The 21176-nt window shown below is 41.8% G+C and overlaps 1 protein-coding gene across 1 annotated transcript in view; it reads left to right on the forward strand.

Annotated features, from left to right (window-relative positions):
• Positions 1-21176, forward strand: part of znf385a (zinc finger protein 385A) — a 69692-nt gene that overhangs the window by 34729 nt on the left and 13787 nt on the right. The window contains exons 2-4 of the mRNA XM_059333716.1: positions 204-355; positions 10723-10833; positions 18806-18980. Of these exons, the coding sequence (XP_059189699.1) occupies positions 204-355; positions 10723-10833; positions 18806-18980 (438 nt within the window). The remainder of the gene's footprint in view (positions 1-203; positions 356-10722; positions 10834-18805; positions 18981-21176) is intronic.

The following is a 21176-nucleotide window of genomic DNA, read 5'->3' on the forward strand; positions in this document are numbered from 1 at the left end:
AGGAAACAGCATCATGCAATCCAATCTGCAATAAGCTGCACAATTCATTTAATTTTCTTTGTGTCTCTAAATGTTGAGGGAATAACTCAGAATAGTTATAGTAATTGTCAAGACAAACATGGCAACTGTTTTAATGTTAATCTACCCATATGAGTTGTAAGAATACAGCATATTTATCTGCCTCTGTCTCCGTCTGTGTGCAGGAGGTATAAACCGGGCCGGGACGGCGGTGCCAACGTTCTTGCGGACCCCCACGATGCTCCAGCCCCACCTGGACATGAAGCCCTTCCTGCAGTTCCCCATGGAAACCGCCCCTCCTCCACACAGCATGAGCCTCTTCCACAACTTCAACACGGTGAGAGTTGACACAGACATAAACAAACAAACAAACACACACATACTGCAGTATTTTAACTTTCCCAGTGCAATGAGGAGGACACACAAAAGGGACCTGTTTGTCCCTGTATGTGTATTTACCTCCATATTACAGTGTTAATGTTATACTGCCCATGTGTAGCATATATTTTTTATAGTACTTTAACCCTTAGTGACCCACCGCAGACCCATTTTGTCTCTTCTAAGGGGTAACAGGGGATCTTTAGGGGGAGATATCAGGTCAAAAGTGTAGATGTGGGAATGCTGGGAACCTGGAGATTAATTTGAGATACAGCTCATAAATCTGTAATAAAATGGTGTTCTGGTTAAAAATCAAAATCAAATCAAATCAAAATTACTTTATTCATCCCCGAGGGGAAATTCAGTTAGTCTGGTAGAATCTCTTGAGGAATGAGTCAGCCTGATGGCTGTAGCAGCGAAGGATCTTTTGAATCTCTCCATCCTGCAACGGAGAGTGAGGAGCCGTCCACTGCTGGTTAGTCCTTATTCAAATGTTAAAACTAGTGGGCATTGGGGTTTACAACATTATGATGATAGAATATTAAGACCATTCCCATTTTAAATTATATCTCATAAGTTGTTGCAGAAATGGGGTTGATACCATTTGTTACAAAGAAATTATAGCACAATTTAACAATTTTTGACCACTCAAGAATTGGTAAGAAATGGTCAAAAATCCACCCAAAATATAACATTAAGACACCAAGACATTGAGGGACACCAAAGAAAAATCTTGCTGTGATTTGTTTTAAAAAAACATTTGACATTTTTCAGATTACTGCAATTACTTCTGTTTTGGAAATGGCTTAGGAAACCACTTATTGTCAATATATATTACCAAATATATATATATACCAAGCTTTATATCCTCTGAATGCTCTACGTCTCTACTCTGTGGTTGTAAAGTTTCATGAGGCTGTGATTATCCTAGAAGTCACAGCAGCTCATTCATTACACTGAGCTCAAGTTTCAATTCAATGAAATGATACTCTGGGGACTAACATCATCACATATCGCCACTGTCTCAGCTTTTCAGTCATGCCCTATTTATACAATTACAAGACTGTTTAGGGACCCCAGTATGCAGAAATATTCAAATACAGTAGGTGAAAATAACACATTTACACATATTGCAGGAGAAAAACTGCATGGGATAAGAATAAATCGGAACTCATAGAACCCATTTTCATTCAGATATCTTGACATCAGAAGTCAAGGGACCCCTTTTAAAAATAGCCATGTCAGTTTTCCCATTGCCAAAATGTTGCTCGTCTATTTTCATATGAAACAATATCTACACAGCTAGCTTTAAATCTGGCCCTGAGGGGGTTAAATTGTTGATATGCTGCTCTATCCACATCGAGATGGCATTTTAGTGTAAGACAGGCGTCACTACAAGGGAAGCAGGGTATTCCAAAGATTGTACTATTCCATGTAAACACACTCTGTCCCATTCCCTAATTCAAAGCGCAGAATGAAAGAGCAGTTCTCAGGCCATCCTCGTAGCTGTGTACTTCAAACACCACAGTTTGTTTGATGTGGTATTTATTTTAACGGAGAGGGATCTTCCTGTTTCCCCAGGCCCCGACTAACATCTTATCATTTAGATGAGACCGTGGAGACACTTAGCATTTCACCAACTCAGCATAAAGTGCCGCCTGTGCCTCCAGACTCCATTAGGGAATGTCAACACATTTCTCGTCAGCAATATGTAAAATCACTGAACTTTGTATGTGCTGTATGTGGGCCAGTGCTATTCTCGGAACATGTCTGCAACAGAGTTACTTTCTGCATGTGTCGACTGGTATATTCGGCTGCAGTTTGCATTAGGTGTGACAAAGCAATCACTGTCACTAATTGGAAATATCTGGCACATGCTTTGACCACATATGATCCTGCAGGGATAGTAACAAGAGCCCAGACACTGTTAAACAAATTTTAACGATACGGCCGTTTTAATAGCCCTCCATGGGCCATGACATAAGTGGAAGCATTCTCACTGATGTTAAAACTGCAGTGCACCCAGCAGACACGGATTAATAGAGATACTGAAATTACGCAGGCACTCAGTTTCCACTCTTGCGTCTGCTAGCACAGACCTGAAATCACTCTTGCTTGCTCTTTCTTCCTTCCTTCTGTCTCGCTGCCTGTGGAAGACTCCCTGTGAAGCTCTCTCTCTCCCTCATCCTGTAACATCCCTCTGCTCCCCATCCGCTTCTTCAGAACGTTAACCACGTCTGAAGGTCCACAGGGACGCTGTGAATGTTAATAGCTGTTGCTGCTGATGACTGCGAGCCAGCACTACATGGTGTTTTGCAGCCCCGTGGCCAGGAGATGGGGCCATAGGAGAGGCTTGGAGGACAGTGTGACCTTACAGTTCCACTGCATGGTGGCACGTCCACATGGACATTAATGCTTTTACTGCATTGCAAAACAATGACTGACTGACCCTGATAGTACAGTTGATATTTGACTGAAAGGTTGAGGAGAAGTGCATGTGATGCCTGAAGCAAAGTGCATGGTTGTTTTATCTGCAGCGTGCATCATATAGCTTTAGAACACAGCTTTGAGTTGTAAAAATGCAAAATATAAGACAAAACTTTTGTTGCAACTGAGGAGAGCTCTGCCTTGATGTTTTCCTACTAGAGGAAGTCACAGCCCTCAGCTTTCACAGAGTTTTTAATGTCTAATTTAGTTTACAGGAAGACCCAGAGTAGTATGGTAAGTGTTTTCAGCTCTGTTTACATCACTGACAATATTTTATGGCTTGTTGGGCTTTTAGGCAGAAGAATGTTTAAACAAACAGAGCATGACTCTAGTTTGGTGTTCGCTATTTCAGAGTGGCATGAATAAGGTTGGGCAAGTTATTTTCCAGACATTCATTGTATAATTTTGCAGGGTTTGTGCAAATGCAATGAAAACAGGTAAATTACCTTTATGACAAATATTAACCCAAAAAAGGGATGTTGAAAATCTGGAAATTTTTATAATGGGACATTCACAGCATTATTCAATTGCTTAATGGTCTTGAATGATAAATTACAGTGAATTTGATCTCTTCTACAGACATTTTTTTTAAATAAAGTAAGATACAGACATTTACTGTATATTATCCATAATTGAAAAAGTTATTATCTGAAAAGTAGCTTACAGTTCTTTATGGTTATTTGACAGTAAGTGGCCATTTTTGCTGCCAGAGTTGTTAAAGTTTTTAATTTTTTTACAATATTTTTACTGTTTACAGTGTAAACACTGTACGTTGTAACTCCCCCACATCTGATAGTTTTGTCCATTTATTTGATATTTCTAACCTCTAACCTCATATATATATATATATATTTTTTTTTTTACAATTTGTGTTTTTACAGTGTATTTACCATGCACGGTTTGGTGTCTGCCATTGGCTGCGCCTCTCATGCGGCATTATCTTCCCCTTCCGATATCTCCACTGTTTATTTTTCAGAGGTTTTGTGCCACCTAAAACCCCTGTGATTGGTTTAAAGAAATATAAATAACCCCCTATAGCAGAGGCTGTCTGACTATGCGAGACCACCACATCAGCTCTTCGGGACAGGATATGTAGCACATCAGAGCTGAAGTCTTGCATGATTCACATGAATCCAGCTGTGTTGCAAGGTCAAGGGATTTGGGCAGACATGGAGGAGGAGAGAGAAGTTGTAAACACAGAGCAGGAAGAGGCTTCCTGTTGACTGTAACACTCAGGAACCTTAAAGTCTTTATTTTTGAAAGAATATTAGTTCTACCGTTTCAAGTCTTTTTTTTTTAAACTCAAGTATTGTTTTTGTTTGTAAGTAAGTTCCAAAGTAAAGAAAAATTGCTATGCTATGACTATTTAAAACAATTTCTTAATTCAATTTGCAGAACAATTACTGTGTCTCCTTGTGATATATAATCAACATGTTACCATGAAATAAAATTAAATCTGCTGTTATGTAAGATTTCCCTGGTATGAATGGAGGAGGCTTATTTCACATTAAAAGCACGATTCCCAGTGTCTTCAGTGCCTCCTGGTGCCGGTCTGCACCGACGCTCTGTGATATGATATGCACATTATTTCAATTAAGGTGCAGCATTACAGCAGCAGTAACACTCATAAATGTAGCTACACTGAGCTAGCAGCCAGTTATTCTATCATTCTCTGTTATTAAGTGATCTGTGCTGAGTTTGTACAGTCCTAATGAGACTCACATTGAGGGTTATTAGCCTCATAGCAGACGAATGGCCTCTCCTAAAGCCATATACAGCTTTAATGGTCCTCTAATGTGATTTCTCCTCTACCTGCCTGTCTCACCCAATGAGCCTCTGGACAGTGACAAGGCTGAATTATTTATCTGCAGCAGCTGGTCCTGATATAGACGCACGCTCACACACCTCTGAGCCGAGATGCATGCCCTGATGCGGGCCTGCTCAGGCTGCAGAGTCAGGAATTTCCAATGAAGGTGTCCAATAATGCAAAGCCGTGTGCAGACTTGTTGATTCTCACCTGCTCCTTTTATCTCTTTTATCATCCTCATCCTGAACTCCTTTTCATCATGTGGGAAAATATAGCATCCTATTTTGTATCTGATTGTTCTCCAACTGTCTTCATCATTTTGAAACCATAACACAGGATGACTCATTTTCACTCCTGCCTCCTAAAAAGAGGGAAAAAACTATCAGATGTTGTTATTTTTAGGTTACACAGCTCAGTTGGGGTAGGAATTTGATGTAAACAGCATTACTGATTGTGAAACTATTTTTTGTTGGAGTAGAGTTCATAGAACAAATGTTTAGCTTGACAAATCTACCACATCTACCACATCTGAATCCATCACATTTTAATATGGGTTGCTCAAAGATTCCCAACAATGCAAAAATAAATGTGGTCTTCAATAATCTGACAAGAGAAGAAAATTCACTCAGTTACATGAGATTTCTTTAAGGAACTGCATAGTAGAAGCTTAGAACAACCCCTCCTGACAAAGTTTAGAGTGATATTTTGTGACTGTCCTTCCCCAAAAAACAACCCCATGTGTCGTCTGTATAGCAGTTTAAAATGCCCATATCTGTGTTTGTGTCCCATGTTAAACCAAAAGTCAATGTTGTTATTTGAAGTTTTTCCAGAAATTTACTGTATTATTTTATTACAAATATTAACCATAAAATGCAAGTTGAAATCTGTAAATTAGTATCATAGCATATGTTCAATTTTTTTTACAGTATTATTCAATTGCTTAATGCTCTATGGAAGAACTTTAAATTTAATAGAAAAGAAAATGTAAAAAGAAAATTGCAAAACACACACACATACATACATACATACATATATATATATATATATATATATATATATATATATATATATATATATATATATATATATATATGTGATCCCTATGCACTTTTTCCCCCTAACCTTATGTACGTAACCAAACGTACTTTAACCAAATTAATTTTCAAAACAGCAACCATCCTGTTTAGGTAAGAGGACACATGATTATGTGACTGTATGGTTGAGAGGATTTAGAACTGGCTAGAACTGTCCAACTGTGTTAAAGAGACCGAGGAAATTTGACACAAAGTTGACGGTACTTTAAAAAACTAAAGTATTTGGTTCTTTTGAGAAAACATTTGGGTTATGAGTCATATCCCAATCCCCTTGTGCTCAATGCCGGAGTTTCAGACTAATTAAAACAGTAATCATTTAGAGTATGTTTTGTTTTGGGGCTTTATCAGATCTTATGTGCACTGATGTCTGGCTGCAAGGCATCACATATGTTGTAGCAAGAAACCAGAGAAGAAGAGTTGTGTGTGTGGTTTGGCTGGGGGTTGCTGGGGTGGGCGAAAGCTTCTAGTGGCTGATGATGACATTTGATAGATGGTGTGAACTTGGGAAAGAGGGCGAGAGTCGGGCAGCAGGAGGAGGGGAGTGGGACACACAATCCTGGCTGCATCTGGGCAGATCGAGTATGCATGAATAAGGGGGAGAGAGAGAGAGAGAGAGAGAGAGAGAGAGAGAAGGGGAGGAGAAAAGTGGAAAGCAGGCTGAGAGAAATGCACTACATGGAAGCGTGAGGCAGAGAGAGAGAGAGCAGCTGAGAGGAGAGGAGAAGGAGGCTGAACAAAAGGGACAGGCACTTGTTAGGTGATGTGTCAGTGAAAAAAAAATAGAGTAAGGCAGAGATTTGAGAAAATCCCTACAGCAGACACTTACTTCTCCTCTTGCAGCATTTCAAAGAGAAGCAGGGAGTGTGACAAAGGAGGGAAAACAAAGAAATCGTGGCTGGCAATGCATCACTAGGCACAAGTCCTATTTTCTTAGTGAGTTCGTTTGTATTCAGCATTGACAAGCAACCAGGGGGCTGAATGAGTGAGGAAGGTGCACCACACAGTCTCAGTCTTGCACATGCTGAGGCTCAAACACACATCTCGGCCAGCAGCACACACACAGGAGGACCAATGCAGCTCCAAGCTTCCACAGACTCAGAGGAGAAGAAGGTGAGTAGCATAAATGCTGGGAGATTTTCTTTCATTTGTTTGTTTTTCACCCAACAGTGTCTTAATCTGGGCAGAAGTACTGTAGAAGTTGAAGCTTCAAAGGCTGGTTTTATCTGGCACAGTGCAGACGTTAGTGTGACTGCCAGAGTGGTCCCACTGAGAGTCACAGAACAGTGCATCCTCGCTGCTGGAATTGAACCTTTCCAAACATTTTGTTGCAGGGAACTGATCAAACAAGCTAGGAGACGAGAGCAGAACAAAAAAAAAGAAAGAAGAAAGAGGGGAAAAATCAAAGAGTTGGGAGAAGTGACAGGCAGAGAAAAATATATTAAGAGGATGTTGAGTTTAGGTGCATGCCATTGTGAGATGCTTGGTTGCTCAGAAGGAGCTCTGTGTTAACAAAAGGCATTAGGGTGACTGGGTGTTAAGGCCCTGTGGAGCTGTTGATGTGACCGCTGAGTGATGCTAAAGTCAGCGGTCTGTGTGGTTCACTTCCATCTGCCAGAGCTCTCACCACATACTCAGACTGACATGTTTCCAAAACTCACTCAGTCAACTTTTATTAATCACGATGACGATGCATATTACTCATTGACCACATTTAAGGAGTTTAATTGTAAACTATTAATGCAGGGAACACAATTTGACAATTGCTGATTGCTGAGTTTTGGAAACTCCCTCTTGAGTTACATCATAAAGCTCCCATTTCACAAGGACATGTTTTGGAGAACATTTGAGCAACAGGCCATGTGAGCCGCCGTCCAAAAAGGCTATTTGGCAGCTGGGTGGTGTTTTAAACAGCTGAATAGATGAGGTGGATCATTACTGACCCACACCCAGAGTACTGTATGACTGGCCTGGGAGAAACCCCATGATTCATGCGTACAGAACTCCACCAGGCCAGAAAAACTGTGGGCCTCATGGGCGGATCATGGGACAGTAGGCTCCTGGACCCAGCACCTCTCCTACACAGGAACAAGACACATAGACCTTATAGCTGTTTAAGATTTGTAGTCATTTAGTTTCTTGTGGTAGTTGTTTTGTGTCTCTTTGCAGCTGTTTTGCATCTTTTATAGTTGTTTTTGGTCTCTTTGTTGTCATTTAGTGTCTCATTGTAGTTGTTTTGCCTCTCTTTGTAGTTGTTTTGTGTTTCTGAATAGTCGTTTTGTGTCTCTTTGCAGATGTTTTGTGTCTCTTTGAAGCTGTTTTGCATCTCATAGTTGTTTTGGTCTCTTTGTTGTCATGTCTCATTGTAGTTGTTTTCCCTCTTTTATAGTTGTTTTATTTTTCTGAGTAGTTGTTTTGTGTCTCTTTGTTGTTGTTTTGTGTCTCTTTGTAGTTGTTTTGCGTCTCATTGTAATCGTTTTGCCTCACTTTGTGGTTGCTTTGTCTCTCTTTGTAGTTGTTTTGTGTCTCTTTGAGGAGTCGTTTTGTCTCTCTTTGCAGCCGTTTTGCATCTCTTTATAGATGTTTTGGTCTCTGTAATTGGCGCTTGTTGATGGGTCACAGCACATGCAGTATGTTTGATTATAATGGGGGAGTTGGGTTAACTTTACGTTGGGGGGTTTTGAAAGATTTGACAACATAAGCTGAGTTGATTTTTCAGCTGGCTATTGCACAGTAACTGCGGAGGTATTCAGATAATATTCGTCCAGCGACGTCATTGCTCAATATCCACTCCTCCCCTTCTCCCCATCTGAATTCACAGCAGCAGCAGTGGAGCCTACTTCTGGCTGTTTCTGGGGAGAGAAATAGAGGGAGTCATGGAACGTGGAGTATGGGAAAGAGAGCCAAATGAGATAAGAATGTGCGATGGGAGGATGTCCGGCCTGGGCCTCTTTCTCTCTCCGTCGTTTTGGGCTTTTTCCCATGTCTCCCTCCCCTTTCTCTTTCTATCTGTCCCAATCCATCTTCCTCTCTCACTCATTCGCTCCTCCAGATGGTGTGTTTCTGTACTGTCCTGTCACCCAACTAAATGTCTCCGGCCTCCTCCCCATTTCTCTCTCTCTCTCTCTCTCTGTTTACACTGTTTCTCTGCAGTTGCTGAGTAACAAGCACCGTGCAGAAATTCAAATTGTTTGTGCTCTGAATTATGAGAATATTCAATTTAGCCGGCCTTTTTTGTCTCCCGTCACTCCTCGGGGCCAGAGTCTGGAGCCATGTGCGTTTTAAATGAGACCATGGCTCTGGGTGCAACATAGCTGTGGGGAACATTTGGTGATTATCCAAATTAAACGCAGGGATGAGCCAAATTGAGTCATTTACAGTCTGCCGGCTCTCTAAACCAACAGGCTTGCATCAGACTTGGAGGACTCTCTGGAACATTCCCTCGGTACCTTATGAATTCAAAACACACAGCATCATATCCATTTAGTTCCTCGGGCCACGACTTCTGTCTCTCTGCATTCCTGCTGCATGCCCATATACTGCCACATCATCCTATACATTGTGCATGCTTTAGCTGCAGAGCCAGACAGTTGACTCCAGACTAATGCGAAGGTCAATTAACAATGATCACTAGGTAAAGCAGCTTCAAACATAGAAAAATAATTGGAATGGAGCCTTTATAGATGAGCATGGGCTGGGTCTTTTGTGTCTAAGTGGGCGGCTTAGCCACCGACACATTGAAGAGCTCCTAAAGCGAGAAGGTTAAATTTATACGAGGCGCTTAACACCACGTAGATGATGGACGTCCCAGCTGAAACAATTAACACAGGGACAGTGTGAAAGTACAACCTGGTCAGGGTCAGCAGCCGGAGCTCAGGCAGGATGCAATATGTGTCTCAGTTAAAGCAACACGCCATCAACACTGCTGACCGCTGTTTGCTGAACATAAACAGATATACAACAAACACTGGATGGACGCTGTAAACACTCTGCATGTAGTGAGTTAGACTTTCAGAATTAGTCTTGGGCAGAAAAACTGTGGCATTATGAGGCAGTGGGCTCCATGTGAAAGGACCTAGCAGCTCTCCTACATAGGAGCAACACACAGACATTATAGCAGTTTCAACTTTTTTGTTGCTGTTTTGTCCAAGTTTGTTTTGCTGCTTTTGTAGTCGTTTTCTGTCTGTTTGTTGTCATTTAGTGTCTCAATGTAGTTACTTTGCCTCTTTGTGGTTATTTTGCGTCTCTTGGCAGTTGTTTTGCATCCCTGTATTGTTTTGTTTCCCCTTTTGTAGTTGTTTTGTGTCTCTTTGTAGTAATTTTGCCTCTTTGTAGCTGTTTTGTGTCTCTAAGTTTCCGTTTCGTTCCTCTTTGTGGTCTCTTTGTGCCTCTTTACAGCAAGTTTGCATCTTTTTCTATATTTGTTTTGGTCTCTTGGTAGTGTTTTTTTATGTGTCTTTGTGGTCCTTGAGTCTTTCAGAGTTGTTATGTGTCTCTTTGTGGTCATTTAGTGTCTCATTGTAGTAATTTGGTGTCTCTTCGTTTTCATTTTGCCTCTCTTTGTAGCTGTTTTGTGTCTCTAAGTTCACATTTTGTCCATCTTTATGGTGTCTCTGTGGTTGTTTTGTGTCTCTTAGCAGCCGTTTTGCACCCCTTTATAGTTGTTTTGGTCTCTTTGTAGTGCTTTTTCTGTTTGTAGTTTTCTCTTTGTAGTTTTTTGTTTCTTTGTGGTCATTTTGAGTCTTTTGAGGTATCTCTTTGAGTGAAATCTTTTAGGTGAGGGTCAGGGGAGCCCTTGACTCTACCATCCAAAGTAGAGGGCATAGCACATTGATGGACAGGCCTGTAAGCCCTGGAGCTTCTGGAGCACAGAACTAGTATACACTAAGTATGAGTTATGGCTCACAGATTTTTCTCTTTCTCTGTTTCTTCCCCTGTCAGATGGATCCGGTGCAGAAGGCCGTGATCAACCACACCTTTGGAGTTCCTCTGATCAAAACCAAACGGCCGGTCATCTCCTGTAACGTCTGCCAGATCCGCTTCAACTCAGAGGTACAGAAAGATAAAATACAGACACAGAATCTCCCTCCCTCTACCGCTCGTGGTGTCTCCTTTCCCCATGTGGCCTTAAAGATGCTGTATCTTGCTGCATACACCTTTCACCTCATACAGGAATGTGTTGGGAGGGCTCTTTCTTCACTGTTTGCACTCCCAAGAGAGTGTATTGACACAGAGGTTGTGGTTCATTTGTTTGGGCTGTGTTTTGGCAGTTGCGACCCTGTTGGAATTTAATTTTGTTTCAAGACGGTGCAGAGTTAGTAGAAGCAATAATCACTGCAGCACAAAGCCGACAGAGCTGTTGCCGAAGCCGAAAGACAGAGAAATAGGATTTTTGACTGCATTTTTAGAGATTTTTTCCTGCTCATCAACATTGACAAAGCTTGATTAAGATCTTCAACACATGGAAAGTTAATTTTACACAAGCAAGCCATGAAGTAAGAACCCCTTTAGAAATAATGGTTTTCTGCATGCTTTTGTATAATTCTTTCAATTAATTTTAACAGCAGTCTCATCTGTTTGTCCATATGGTGCAGCTTAGATATAAACTCATAATGGGAGTTTAATGGCATGTTATACCCTGGGGCAACTTGCATACATGACTGATGATAAATTAAAGAAAACAAATATCATATGGAAGTATTTTATGCATACCGACGCCAACCCATTCTCAGTCTTTTCTTCTTCCTGCGGACGAATAGGACGGACACATGACAAAATCAGTGCCAAATGTCATGTGCGCAGTGTATAATTTGGCTGTGATGCTCCCTATTCATGGTGCAGACTTCAGGGCCAGGGCGTACATTCATCCACAATACACAACATTAAGGAGTGGACTGCTGCTATATATACTCATCAGGTCTGCAATCATGGTTTCCATGTGGTCCTGGAGCTGCAGGGCTGTAATCTTGAGCCTACTCTTTGCAGAGTTCTCTGCTTTATATCATCATAGATCCAGGAAGCAGTTAGACAGAGATGTTTATATGATGAAACACTGAGCTCTGCAGCTAGCGGTCAAATAGTGTCTTCTTTACTAAAGACGTGTCCTAGTGGGTAAAGTTAGGATACAGTAAATCTGCGAAGAATTTAAATATTTAACTTAATGCTTAATCTGTTGCTTTAATGACAAAGAAGGAGAAGAGGAGCATCTAATGTGTCCAGACACTACGGTACAGTGTTTTTGCCATTAAATTCAGCCTAAAATATAACAAAAACATTGTGTGTTGAGCATGGCTGTGTCATGCAGCAGGTGGACACAACTGCAGGAGACTTGAGGCAACAGGAACTTATATCTAAATGCAAATGTTGCACAATGAGGTTAAAAATCTTGGCGTCTTCTTGGACACCTCATTAAATATAAACCAACAGGTCAGTTGTGTTGTGAAGGGAGTATCAGCTTAGAATTTAGCCAAATTAAAGAATTAGAGCCAGTTTTATCTTGTTGGGACCTGGAAACGGTTATCCATGCCTTTATAACCTCACGGCTTAATTACTGTTATTCCCTGTATAGGGTTAACCTTTTTCTTCCACTGCAGCCACTATACTTTTAATAAAACAAAGAAAAGAGGACACTCCACTCCTAGCTCACTAATGAAATATAGAATACCTCAGAACCAAAAGTGACCAAGACTTTTTCTGTTGCCGTTTTTAAAAAAAGCCCCATCCAGTTCTACCTTTGATAATTTTGAAACAAATTAAAAGACCCACTTCTTTAGTTCAGTCTGAGGCTTCCCCATGGCTTTTGTCAAGTCACACCTTGGCCGCGTTCAGACTGCAGGTGAATCTGATTCAAATCAGATTCTTACTCAAATCCGATTTTTAGGGCTGACTGTCCACACGGTTATTAGCAAGTGTCCAAATCGGATATGGCTCTGTTCAGACTGGGCCACATTACTGACTGATCTGACAGGTTGCTGTAGTAATGGCGTCAGAGCGTCTGACGTCATATAATTGCGACATCGACAAGAACAATAACAACAAACATGATGGAGGCAGGTCACCTCAGTATATTGGCCTTATCACTGTCCAGTAGAGGTGCAGAACATCTCAGACGCACCAGGGGAGAAACCGGGCGGATGGACGCCCCCATCGGGCCGCATGAGTCGGGCGCGGCTGCCGGTGGACACCTCGTCTGCCCGCGATACGCATGCCGCGTAGCGTGACGTCACAGACAGTCAAAACCGATCTGAGTGTTTGGAGCGGTTCAGGCTGAGACGCATCTGTCCAAATGCGATCTGAAACTACCTCCCAAAGGTGGTTTCGATCCTGTTCCCAAAAATCGGATTTCATGTGATTTGTGACTGTTCAGATTTCAAAAGAGCCATCCAGTTCCAATCTGGATGGGCTAAAAATCGGATTTTGGCTGGCTGTCTGAAAGCGGCCTTATGCTACCTATACACCAGAAGACTTTGAAAAGATTTGGAAAGACTCCTGCAAAACTATCAGCTCACATCTGCTCACATCTAAAGACAACTGTTGAGAGTTTTTAGTCCCAGCCTAGTCTCAGACTGAGATTCTACAAAGACTGTGAATCTTGCAGGATCACTATTTACAAGACTACAACTAGATTTCCCTTAGCATTGTTTACCTACCATGCCATTTTTGTGTGTGCAGTGGTTTGTGTTGGAAAAAAAAACAACAAAAAGAAGAGGAGAAGACGCCACAAAATGCCCCCTCACAAAGCTGAAAAGGGGTTTCTGTTTTTCTGACATGAAAAGTGACTATTTTACAGTAAAATAGATATAAGGAAGAATAAAGGAAAGGAAACTGTAGAAAAGAATTCATGATATACATTTATGTCCTATTTAATTATTTGTTTAATTGAATAATTATACTTATCAGCTCTATCAACTTTCATTTAGTTAATCACACATTCATCATCAATTATTTATTACTTATTTATGTAGGTCCTATACATTTATTTATACATTTTAACTGGGTCTGCTTACTGTTCTCTTTACTAAGAAACAGCGCCCCCAAAATCCCGCTTGTGGCCATAAATATATTACATCTCTATATTTGTATTTAGGATTGAGTTTACTAACATTATTGTGATGTAACTTTTTCCTGTTGAAGTGGTTTTACTGCCGGTCTGGACCCGCTCATCTATTGGTTGTTGATTGTGTTACGTCACTGCGACTTGCGATCATATCAAACACGTTTGATATGATCACAAACCAAAGACTAGGAAAAGACTGATAAGAAACAGCGCCGATTACTACCTTACACTTAACGATCGGGATGACGGGAGCGCGCTGTGACTCCAGTAAGACTCCTAGATTTACTAAAGACTTTTAGTTTTTAGTCTGGGACTGGGAAAATCGTTTGGTGTAAGCCCAGCATTAGAGGACTAAGGCCTCATTCAGATTTTTGCGAACCGGATCGAACACGGTGTCAGGGCATCTGACACCGTGACGACGTCAGATGCTCTGACACCGTTACTATGGCAACCTGTCAGATCAGTCAATAATGTGGCCCAGTCTGAACAGAGCCAGGGGACACTTGCTAATAACAGTGTGGACAGTCAGCTCTAAAAATCGTATTTGAGTAGGAATCTGATTTGAATCAGATTCGCCTGCAGTCTGAACGCGGCCTGTCTCCTCCTAATCTGTTACTGGCTTTATTCTATTTTTCTTAACCTTGTGCTTTATAAGTCCAACTGAGATTGTATCTTATTAGCTTTTAGGTTTCAACTTTTAGCCTTCTCTGTATTATTTTGTGTTAAAAGTCTTAATTTTTCTTTGCCTTTTATTTCTTTGATGATGTTTTACTGTATTGAGGCAGAACCTAACCCATCTCTTTAACTTAAAGCACTTTGGCCAACTCCTCTTATTTTCTAAAAGTGCTCTATTGATAAACTGACTTCACAAAAAAAATAGATCTTTTTCAAGGTTCATGCAGGCAGGGCAAAACTGATCAGTACCCCCACAAAACTAAGGAGCAAAAAAAGACTGAACCAAAAACCGTGATTTAGATATAAACTAATCTGACGAGGTGATGAGGTGCAGGTGGGGAGCAGGGCGGAGACGCTCAGGTGAGGGGACTGAGGAGATGAGGCTGGCAGGGAGCTGATTGGCTGCGAAAAACTCTGCACGCAAGGAAGGACTAACAAGGCTGATACAGAGAAGCTGTGTAGTTTGGAAAAGGAGGGAAAATAGTAGCAAATGTTTGTTAAGGAAATGGGAATGTGGCTGAAGAGGAGGACAAACCGACATTCTGGTTGGAAATGTGTGTGCAAGGTGAATACTGTTTATAGCAGTAGGCTGCACTTTACTTTATAATTTCTGATGTTTGTCATATTTTGGCCATAGTCTGCCCCCATCATGGACAGATTGCTCCACTTCACAGGGCCAGTTACACTATGAGCAACTGGGCAAATAACTCTGACTATAAGTGACTTAATTATATTTGCAGTTTCCTTTATTTAACCAGGTACAATTTTAAGAATAAACTCTCAAATTCAAGAGAGATGTGATTGTAAGAAAAACACATTGTTCCAACACAAACCACAAAAAGCATGTAAAAAGTATCTGCAATAACATGCAATAAAAGAGTTTACAGTTATTACAGTTATTGTTGGGTGCATAAATTGACATGTTTTTCAAAAGAAGAACACATATTAAAAGCACATGTTGAGGTTCTCCCCACTGAAACTCATGTTTTTATTTTTGTGTGTGAGGTAACAGTAGGTGACACCTCCTGCACCCTCGGCTTATCTCAGGCTGCTGAGCTGACAGATAAAACACATACACACTTATACTGTACAAACATGAATCCTCAGGATTATTCTATGCAGGGTTGCACCACCTCTCTGCTGTCATTGTCACTTTTGCTTCCAGTGTACACAAGAAAAAAAAAAAAAGCACACGCTGCAGTATATCAGCAATGTCAAACTTGCAGCAGGCTGTGTGTAATTCGTGCTGTCCTACTAAGCTCGGCTGGAGAAAAACTGTCCTTTATATCTCCATGGAACGACTTCCCACCCACACTGTTCTCTTTTACATAATGTCAAGTCAGGATGAATATTTCATGGGTGAAAATAATACAGCGGGAAACACTTCGAAGAATCCTGTGCAGCATTCTGCACCTTGAAGCAAGAGAGATTATTTTGCTCCTGATGTCGACATTTCTCCGTTTTTATCTGCCATCTGTGAGCTGATTGGGTTGTTTAGGTTAAAAAAAAAGCAATGGGGGTTTACTGTGTAATGTCATGATCAATGTATTTGTCTTCAAAGGATGCAGTTCTGCTGTCCCGCTCACACCCCGTGCTCCCCTCATTTCACGCATCATTTTGCCATCATTCATGCGTCCCTATTTGATCTTTCTGCTTTTCTTTCTCAGCCTCTCTCTCTCTGCGACCTTCTCCCCCTCTTTCTATCTGTCTGCCTCTCTCAGGCTGCATTATTTACAGTGTGGAAATGCCTAAAATTGCCTGCCACTACTTATTATAAGATGCATTCGTCAAGGGCATGGATTAGTGTCTGGCTTTGACAGCCCCAGTGCATCTTGGGAAAGTGGGAGAGAGAAGACTTGGAGGGGAAGGAGAGGAGGAGAGGCTTGTGCCCCACTGTCCCTGCATTGTGTGGTGGTGTGAGGTGTTAAATGGTGGCTTATGCAGAATAACCTTGGTGGTGTGCTGCATTAGTGACATCATAGGCTCCGTCGCGCTGCATTGACCAACGTCACAGCTGCTGCAGCAACGACTTCACTCCCTCCCTCGGTCTGCTTCCTTCTTGTTTATTGTTTCAGTCTATCTCTGATTTCCTCTCACTTTGAACTTCCTCTCCTTTTGTCTCATCTGGAGCTGCAGCTTTGCTGTAACATCACGGCTTTCCACTCAGAATAGTAGTCATGCCGGAAAGCACTTGTTCAGTTTGAACCCTCTGCATAATGAAACACAGGCATCACAGCCTGATGCGGTGCAGCTTTTCCTCACGCTGAGATTTTTGTCTCTTTTATCATTCCCATTCTCAGTCCAGCTCTGTTACCTTGCTTGCATTGTAGTTCACTGGCTGGGCACCATCTCTCCTGCCCTTTTATTCTCCTTCCCTTTGTCCTATCTAGGACCTCACGCTGAAACTCAGTCGCTTTGCAGTTGATCCCTTTGGCTTGGTTGGGGAGGCTGTGTGGCAGCTTCGCCATACACCACCATATACCTTTATATCTCCCCTCATTCCTTCTTTCATCCCTTTCAGCACCCACCCCACCCCACCCCACCCCATCTCTTTGCACTCACAGCTCTCTCCACCTTGATCTGCAGGCTTTGCTTAAGCAGCTCCTTGAGACCCTTTTGACAGGGTCCAGTTACAGAGGGTCTGCTATATGTGGCGTCCAGTTTGTCATCGTGATTTACAAGAAACATGCGATCATCTAAATCACTGCAGCCACTGACCCCGGGTTTACCGTGCCAGCTCACGTCCTGGATGCCATCAGGCCTGCAACACACATGGACTCATGAGCATTACTCATCACCGCCTGCCCCCCTGCCAGTCTATCCACACTCCTGAGCCTGTGGTCAGTGCCGTGTCCTAAGTTCTCAAAGCCTTTCAGCACCTATGGCAGCTGTCAGCCACTCTTCAAGATAACGCCTCTCCCTGGCGACTGACTGTAATCCAGCTACTTAATAATCATCTTCATGATTGGCCCCTCGATAAAAAGATGATTTGGCCAGCACACATCTGCTCAGACGTTATTGTGGAGAACGGAAGCTATTTGACTTGAGTGTCGCACTGATATAATGTGTCTGTATCCGTAAGGAGCCTATTTGTTCTTTTAAATGAGGGACACTAAAACCATAATAGAGGAGAGATAAAGATCAGGCGAACAGATGGAAAATAGGGTTAATCAGTACCCCCTGCCCACTACACATGCCCACGTCTGAGTATATGTGTGTGTTTTTGTTTCACAGTGACCATACTGCGAGGCTAGACTGCTGGCGGCAGCTCAGTATAGCAAGCCTGCCTCTCATCCACCATGTTGTCCCACACTCACATACCTCTGTGCAGACACACCAACACACAGACTCCCCTGATGTTCCGGTAGTCTCCTGACGAATGACTCGCCTCTGTTGTTTACTCTCTGAACAAACACATTAGCTTGTAGCTAGCCTTTCATCAGGAGATTAGCCACACTAGCTTCTGGAATAGATCTCGGTGCCATTTTTCTTTCTTTGCTGGAATGCAGGATGATCTCCAGTCCCTGAAAACCTTCAGACCCAGAGGCGTGCATCCCCATTTTTATCTTTTGGTGAATTATTACAGGCAGGGTCTTATGTATGTATATATGTATAAGTCTGGGATTATACAAGAGGCTGACCCTGTTCACTGAGCAGCTGAAGGCAATCGCAGTATTTATGTTGCAGCCTTCCAGTGATAATGTGTTCTGTAATAATGCGTGACTGTTGTGGGAGGTTTGGAAGTGTCAGGGTGGGACTTATGGGTCCTCCAGGCAGATAGCGTGGCATCTCACTGAACCCTAGTTCAACCCTCTTGGCATGTCTGTCAGTGTGGTTGTAGTAATGAAAGCTGGAGCCAAGTGCTGTCAGGGTGGATGTCGAGGTTTAGACTATGTCGAAGCATTGAGCTTAAAAGTTTTGTCTAATGTCGGCAAACAAGAGACCCAGAAACAGATGTACTGTTAGACTAAATGATAAAATAAAGTATTGTTTGTTTGAAAACATGACAATAAGATGATGAAGGGACAACCGGGACAGCTTTAAAGGTCACACACGTCTCCATCACTGCATCTTTTTGTTCCCAAGCTAGTAATCCATTTATACATCCTCTGTAAACCTGCCTGCTGTCTGTGGCTCCAGTCTCCAGAGTATATTGAATAACATCATAATGACATGCATGTGTGTGTGCGGGTGTCACATTGAGTGTTATCCAGCCTGCCATGTTTTATTCACCTGTTGGCATTGGTGTTCACTTACAACATAAACATGTATTCTTTCCATGTTCTCCCACAGAGCCAGGCAGAAGCCCATTACAAAGGGAACCGGCATGCCAGGAGAGTCAAAGGCATCGAGACCTCTAAGAGTCGCCCTCAGGAGGGGGACAAGCCTCATACCGTGCCCCCCACCTCTTCCCCATCTCCGCCCGGTGCCCCTGGCACAGCCCCAGACAGTGAGCCCATCAAAGCAGGTGAGACAGCAAAAAAATGTTGCCGCAGAAAAAAAGGAGCTTGTGTGAGTTTTGTTGCTGAAATAATCATTTCAATCCGTGCAGGATGTTTAGAGGCTTATCGTTTTGCTGGAAAATAGAACGGAAAATATGCAAGAATAACAAAGGCATCTAATCACAGTGGCTTTGCAGTTTGTTTTTCTTTTTGTGAGCGTCTCAGCTCTCTGTGGGGTCTGATGCGGTCCCAGCGGAGCTTAAGGCCAACAGCACAGTCACACAAACCTCATATTTGCACTGACAGTCATGTCTGACATGAAAAAAACTTTGTATTGAAAGTGTATTTTGCTTCAGAATACTGAGGGAGTTACTTCAGGACACAGATCAAGCAATAAGTTACTTTAAGTGGCCTCAGAGACATTAAATTAAGAAATTAGGTTTGCAGCAGTGGGTTTAAGTCAGTCTGAATGCAGCTACAGTCAGTAGAAATTTGGCAGATGCTTGATAAAAACAGCTGATGATCAGATGACTGAGAGGAAGCAGGTTTATAGGAAAATTAAACCCTTACCAGAAAAATGTCCATTTTCCAATGAGTTTAAGAAGCTTAAATTAAAACACTCGCCCAAATCTACCTAAATATAAAATATTTAACGCATATTCATTGCATTTACTTATCTGGTCTCATTCATTGTTCGTACTTGTGCATGTTTGTAATAAAGCTGCTGCCTCTAATGGCCATAGTAATTATTATAAGAACAGCGAAAAAGTCTGCAATGGAAGGAGGTCGGGTGGATGAATAGGTCCGAGGACACTGTTGTAATTCCTGTGGAACTAAAAGCCCAAATTGTTATTTTAAGTTACGTACAGAAGTTAACTTGTATGTCACGTTCTATGTCATGTACATACATAGAAAATAACTTATTTTAACCCTCTAAAGCTCTACTTACAGCCTCTCCTGTCCTCTACTCTCTCTTCAGTGAATATTTGTCATATGACCGTTCGTCTCAGCATAATCAATCATGGCTTCACGGTGTCGCTGAGGAGCAGAATTTAATGTTTTTACCAGGATCTAGTTATTCAAAACACTTTATTTTTGGCGACGTTTTAAATGAGACATGAAAAATGAAGTTATTTTGACACTTTATTCTTCATGTCACAAAAGTCACTTTTTTTGTTACTTTTTCTAATGGGAACTTACGTAACCTGTGATTGTGATTTCATAACCTCATTATAATCCATATATATAAAAGAAAATAATATTTACAACTGGATTAATTGGCGAACACAAATGATAAAGATAGCATTTTTTGCACCACAAATAAATAAATGTCTGCTGTCATAAATGACACTGTTACTTCATTAGTTATATCACAGCTGTTTTCTTATTTAGCACAGTTGTAATGGGGACAGCATTTGATTGATCTTGTCTGGCCGACAGCTGAGCCGCACACAGAGGAGTAAACTAACCAAAGCAGACGTCAGGTGTCCTGCTTTCTGAGTGACAGGTTGATCAAAGTGGAAGCATCATTACTTTACAGTCTAACCACAGCAAGGCTTTGTTCCACTGAGCAGTGTTAAACTGCTGTGATGTCCATCCGTTTACACTGTGAGCAGGTGAGTTGGCAGACACATGGTCACATGGCAGTTTGTTGGCATCTTTTCAAGGACCCCCACTGTGTTGTGCACATGTTTGTGTGTGTGTTTTCACTCGACTGAGAGAGTTGTTGAGCAGTGCAACACTATTTGCCACAGAGTCAAAATAGATGTTCCCTGTGCTGAGGTTGCTGGTAATGAGCGCTAAGACTAATTGAGGAAAAATAAAGATGACACCATTGTGGAAGAGTTTGACCAGAATCTAAGCCAGCATGTGAAAGGACAGAGACAGCAGCTGATCCGACTTCAGTGAAGAGCAATTCTCTGTAGGGAGATTAATTTATTAGTTGAAGACGCAGCATGGCCGAGACGTTGCAGGCTCTTTCTTTAGCAGCATCTCTGTTGTCTCAGTCTTACTTTCTCTCTTCCTGTCTTGCTAATCTTCCTATTTCAAGCTATAATTTAGAGGCTGGGTGCTGTGTGCCTTTGCCCTTCTCCTTTCTCCACCCAGAGTTTTCCATTCCCTCAGCGCCACCACTCTGTCCTTGGATCAAACACGAACGAATGAATAGACCGGCCATGTTTTGGTGACATTTACAAAGGTTTCTGTAGCTGACTGTTTGCCAG

This window comes from Centropristis striata, chromosome 5 (genome assembly GCF_030273125.1).
Source record: "Centropristis striata isolate RG_2023a ecotype Rhode Island chromosome 5, C.striata_1.0, whole genome shotgun sequence".
In the NCBI taxonomy this organism is placed as follows: domain Eukaryota; kingdom Metazoa; phylum Chordata; class Actinopteri; order Perciformes; family Serranidae; genus Centropristis; species Centropristis striata.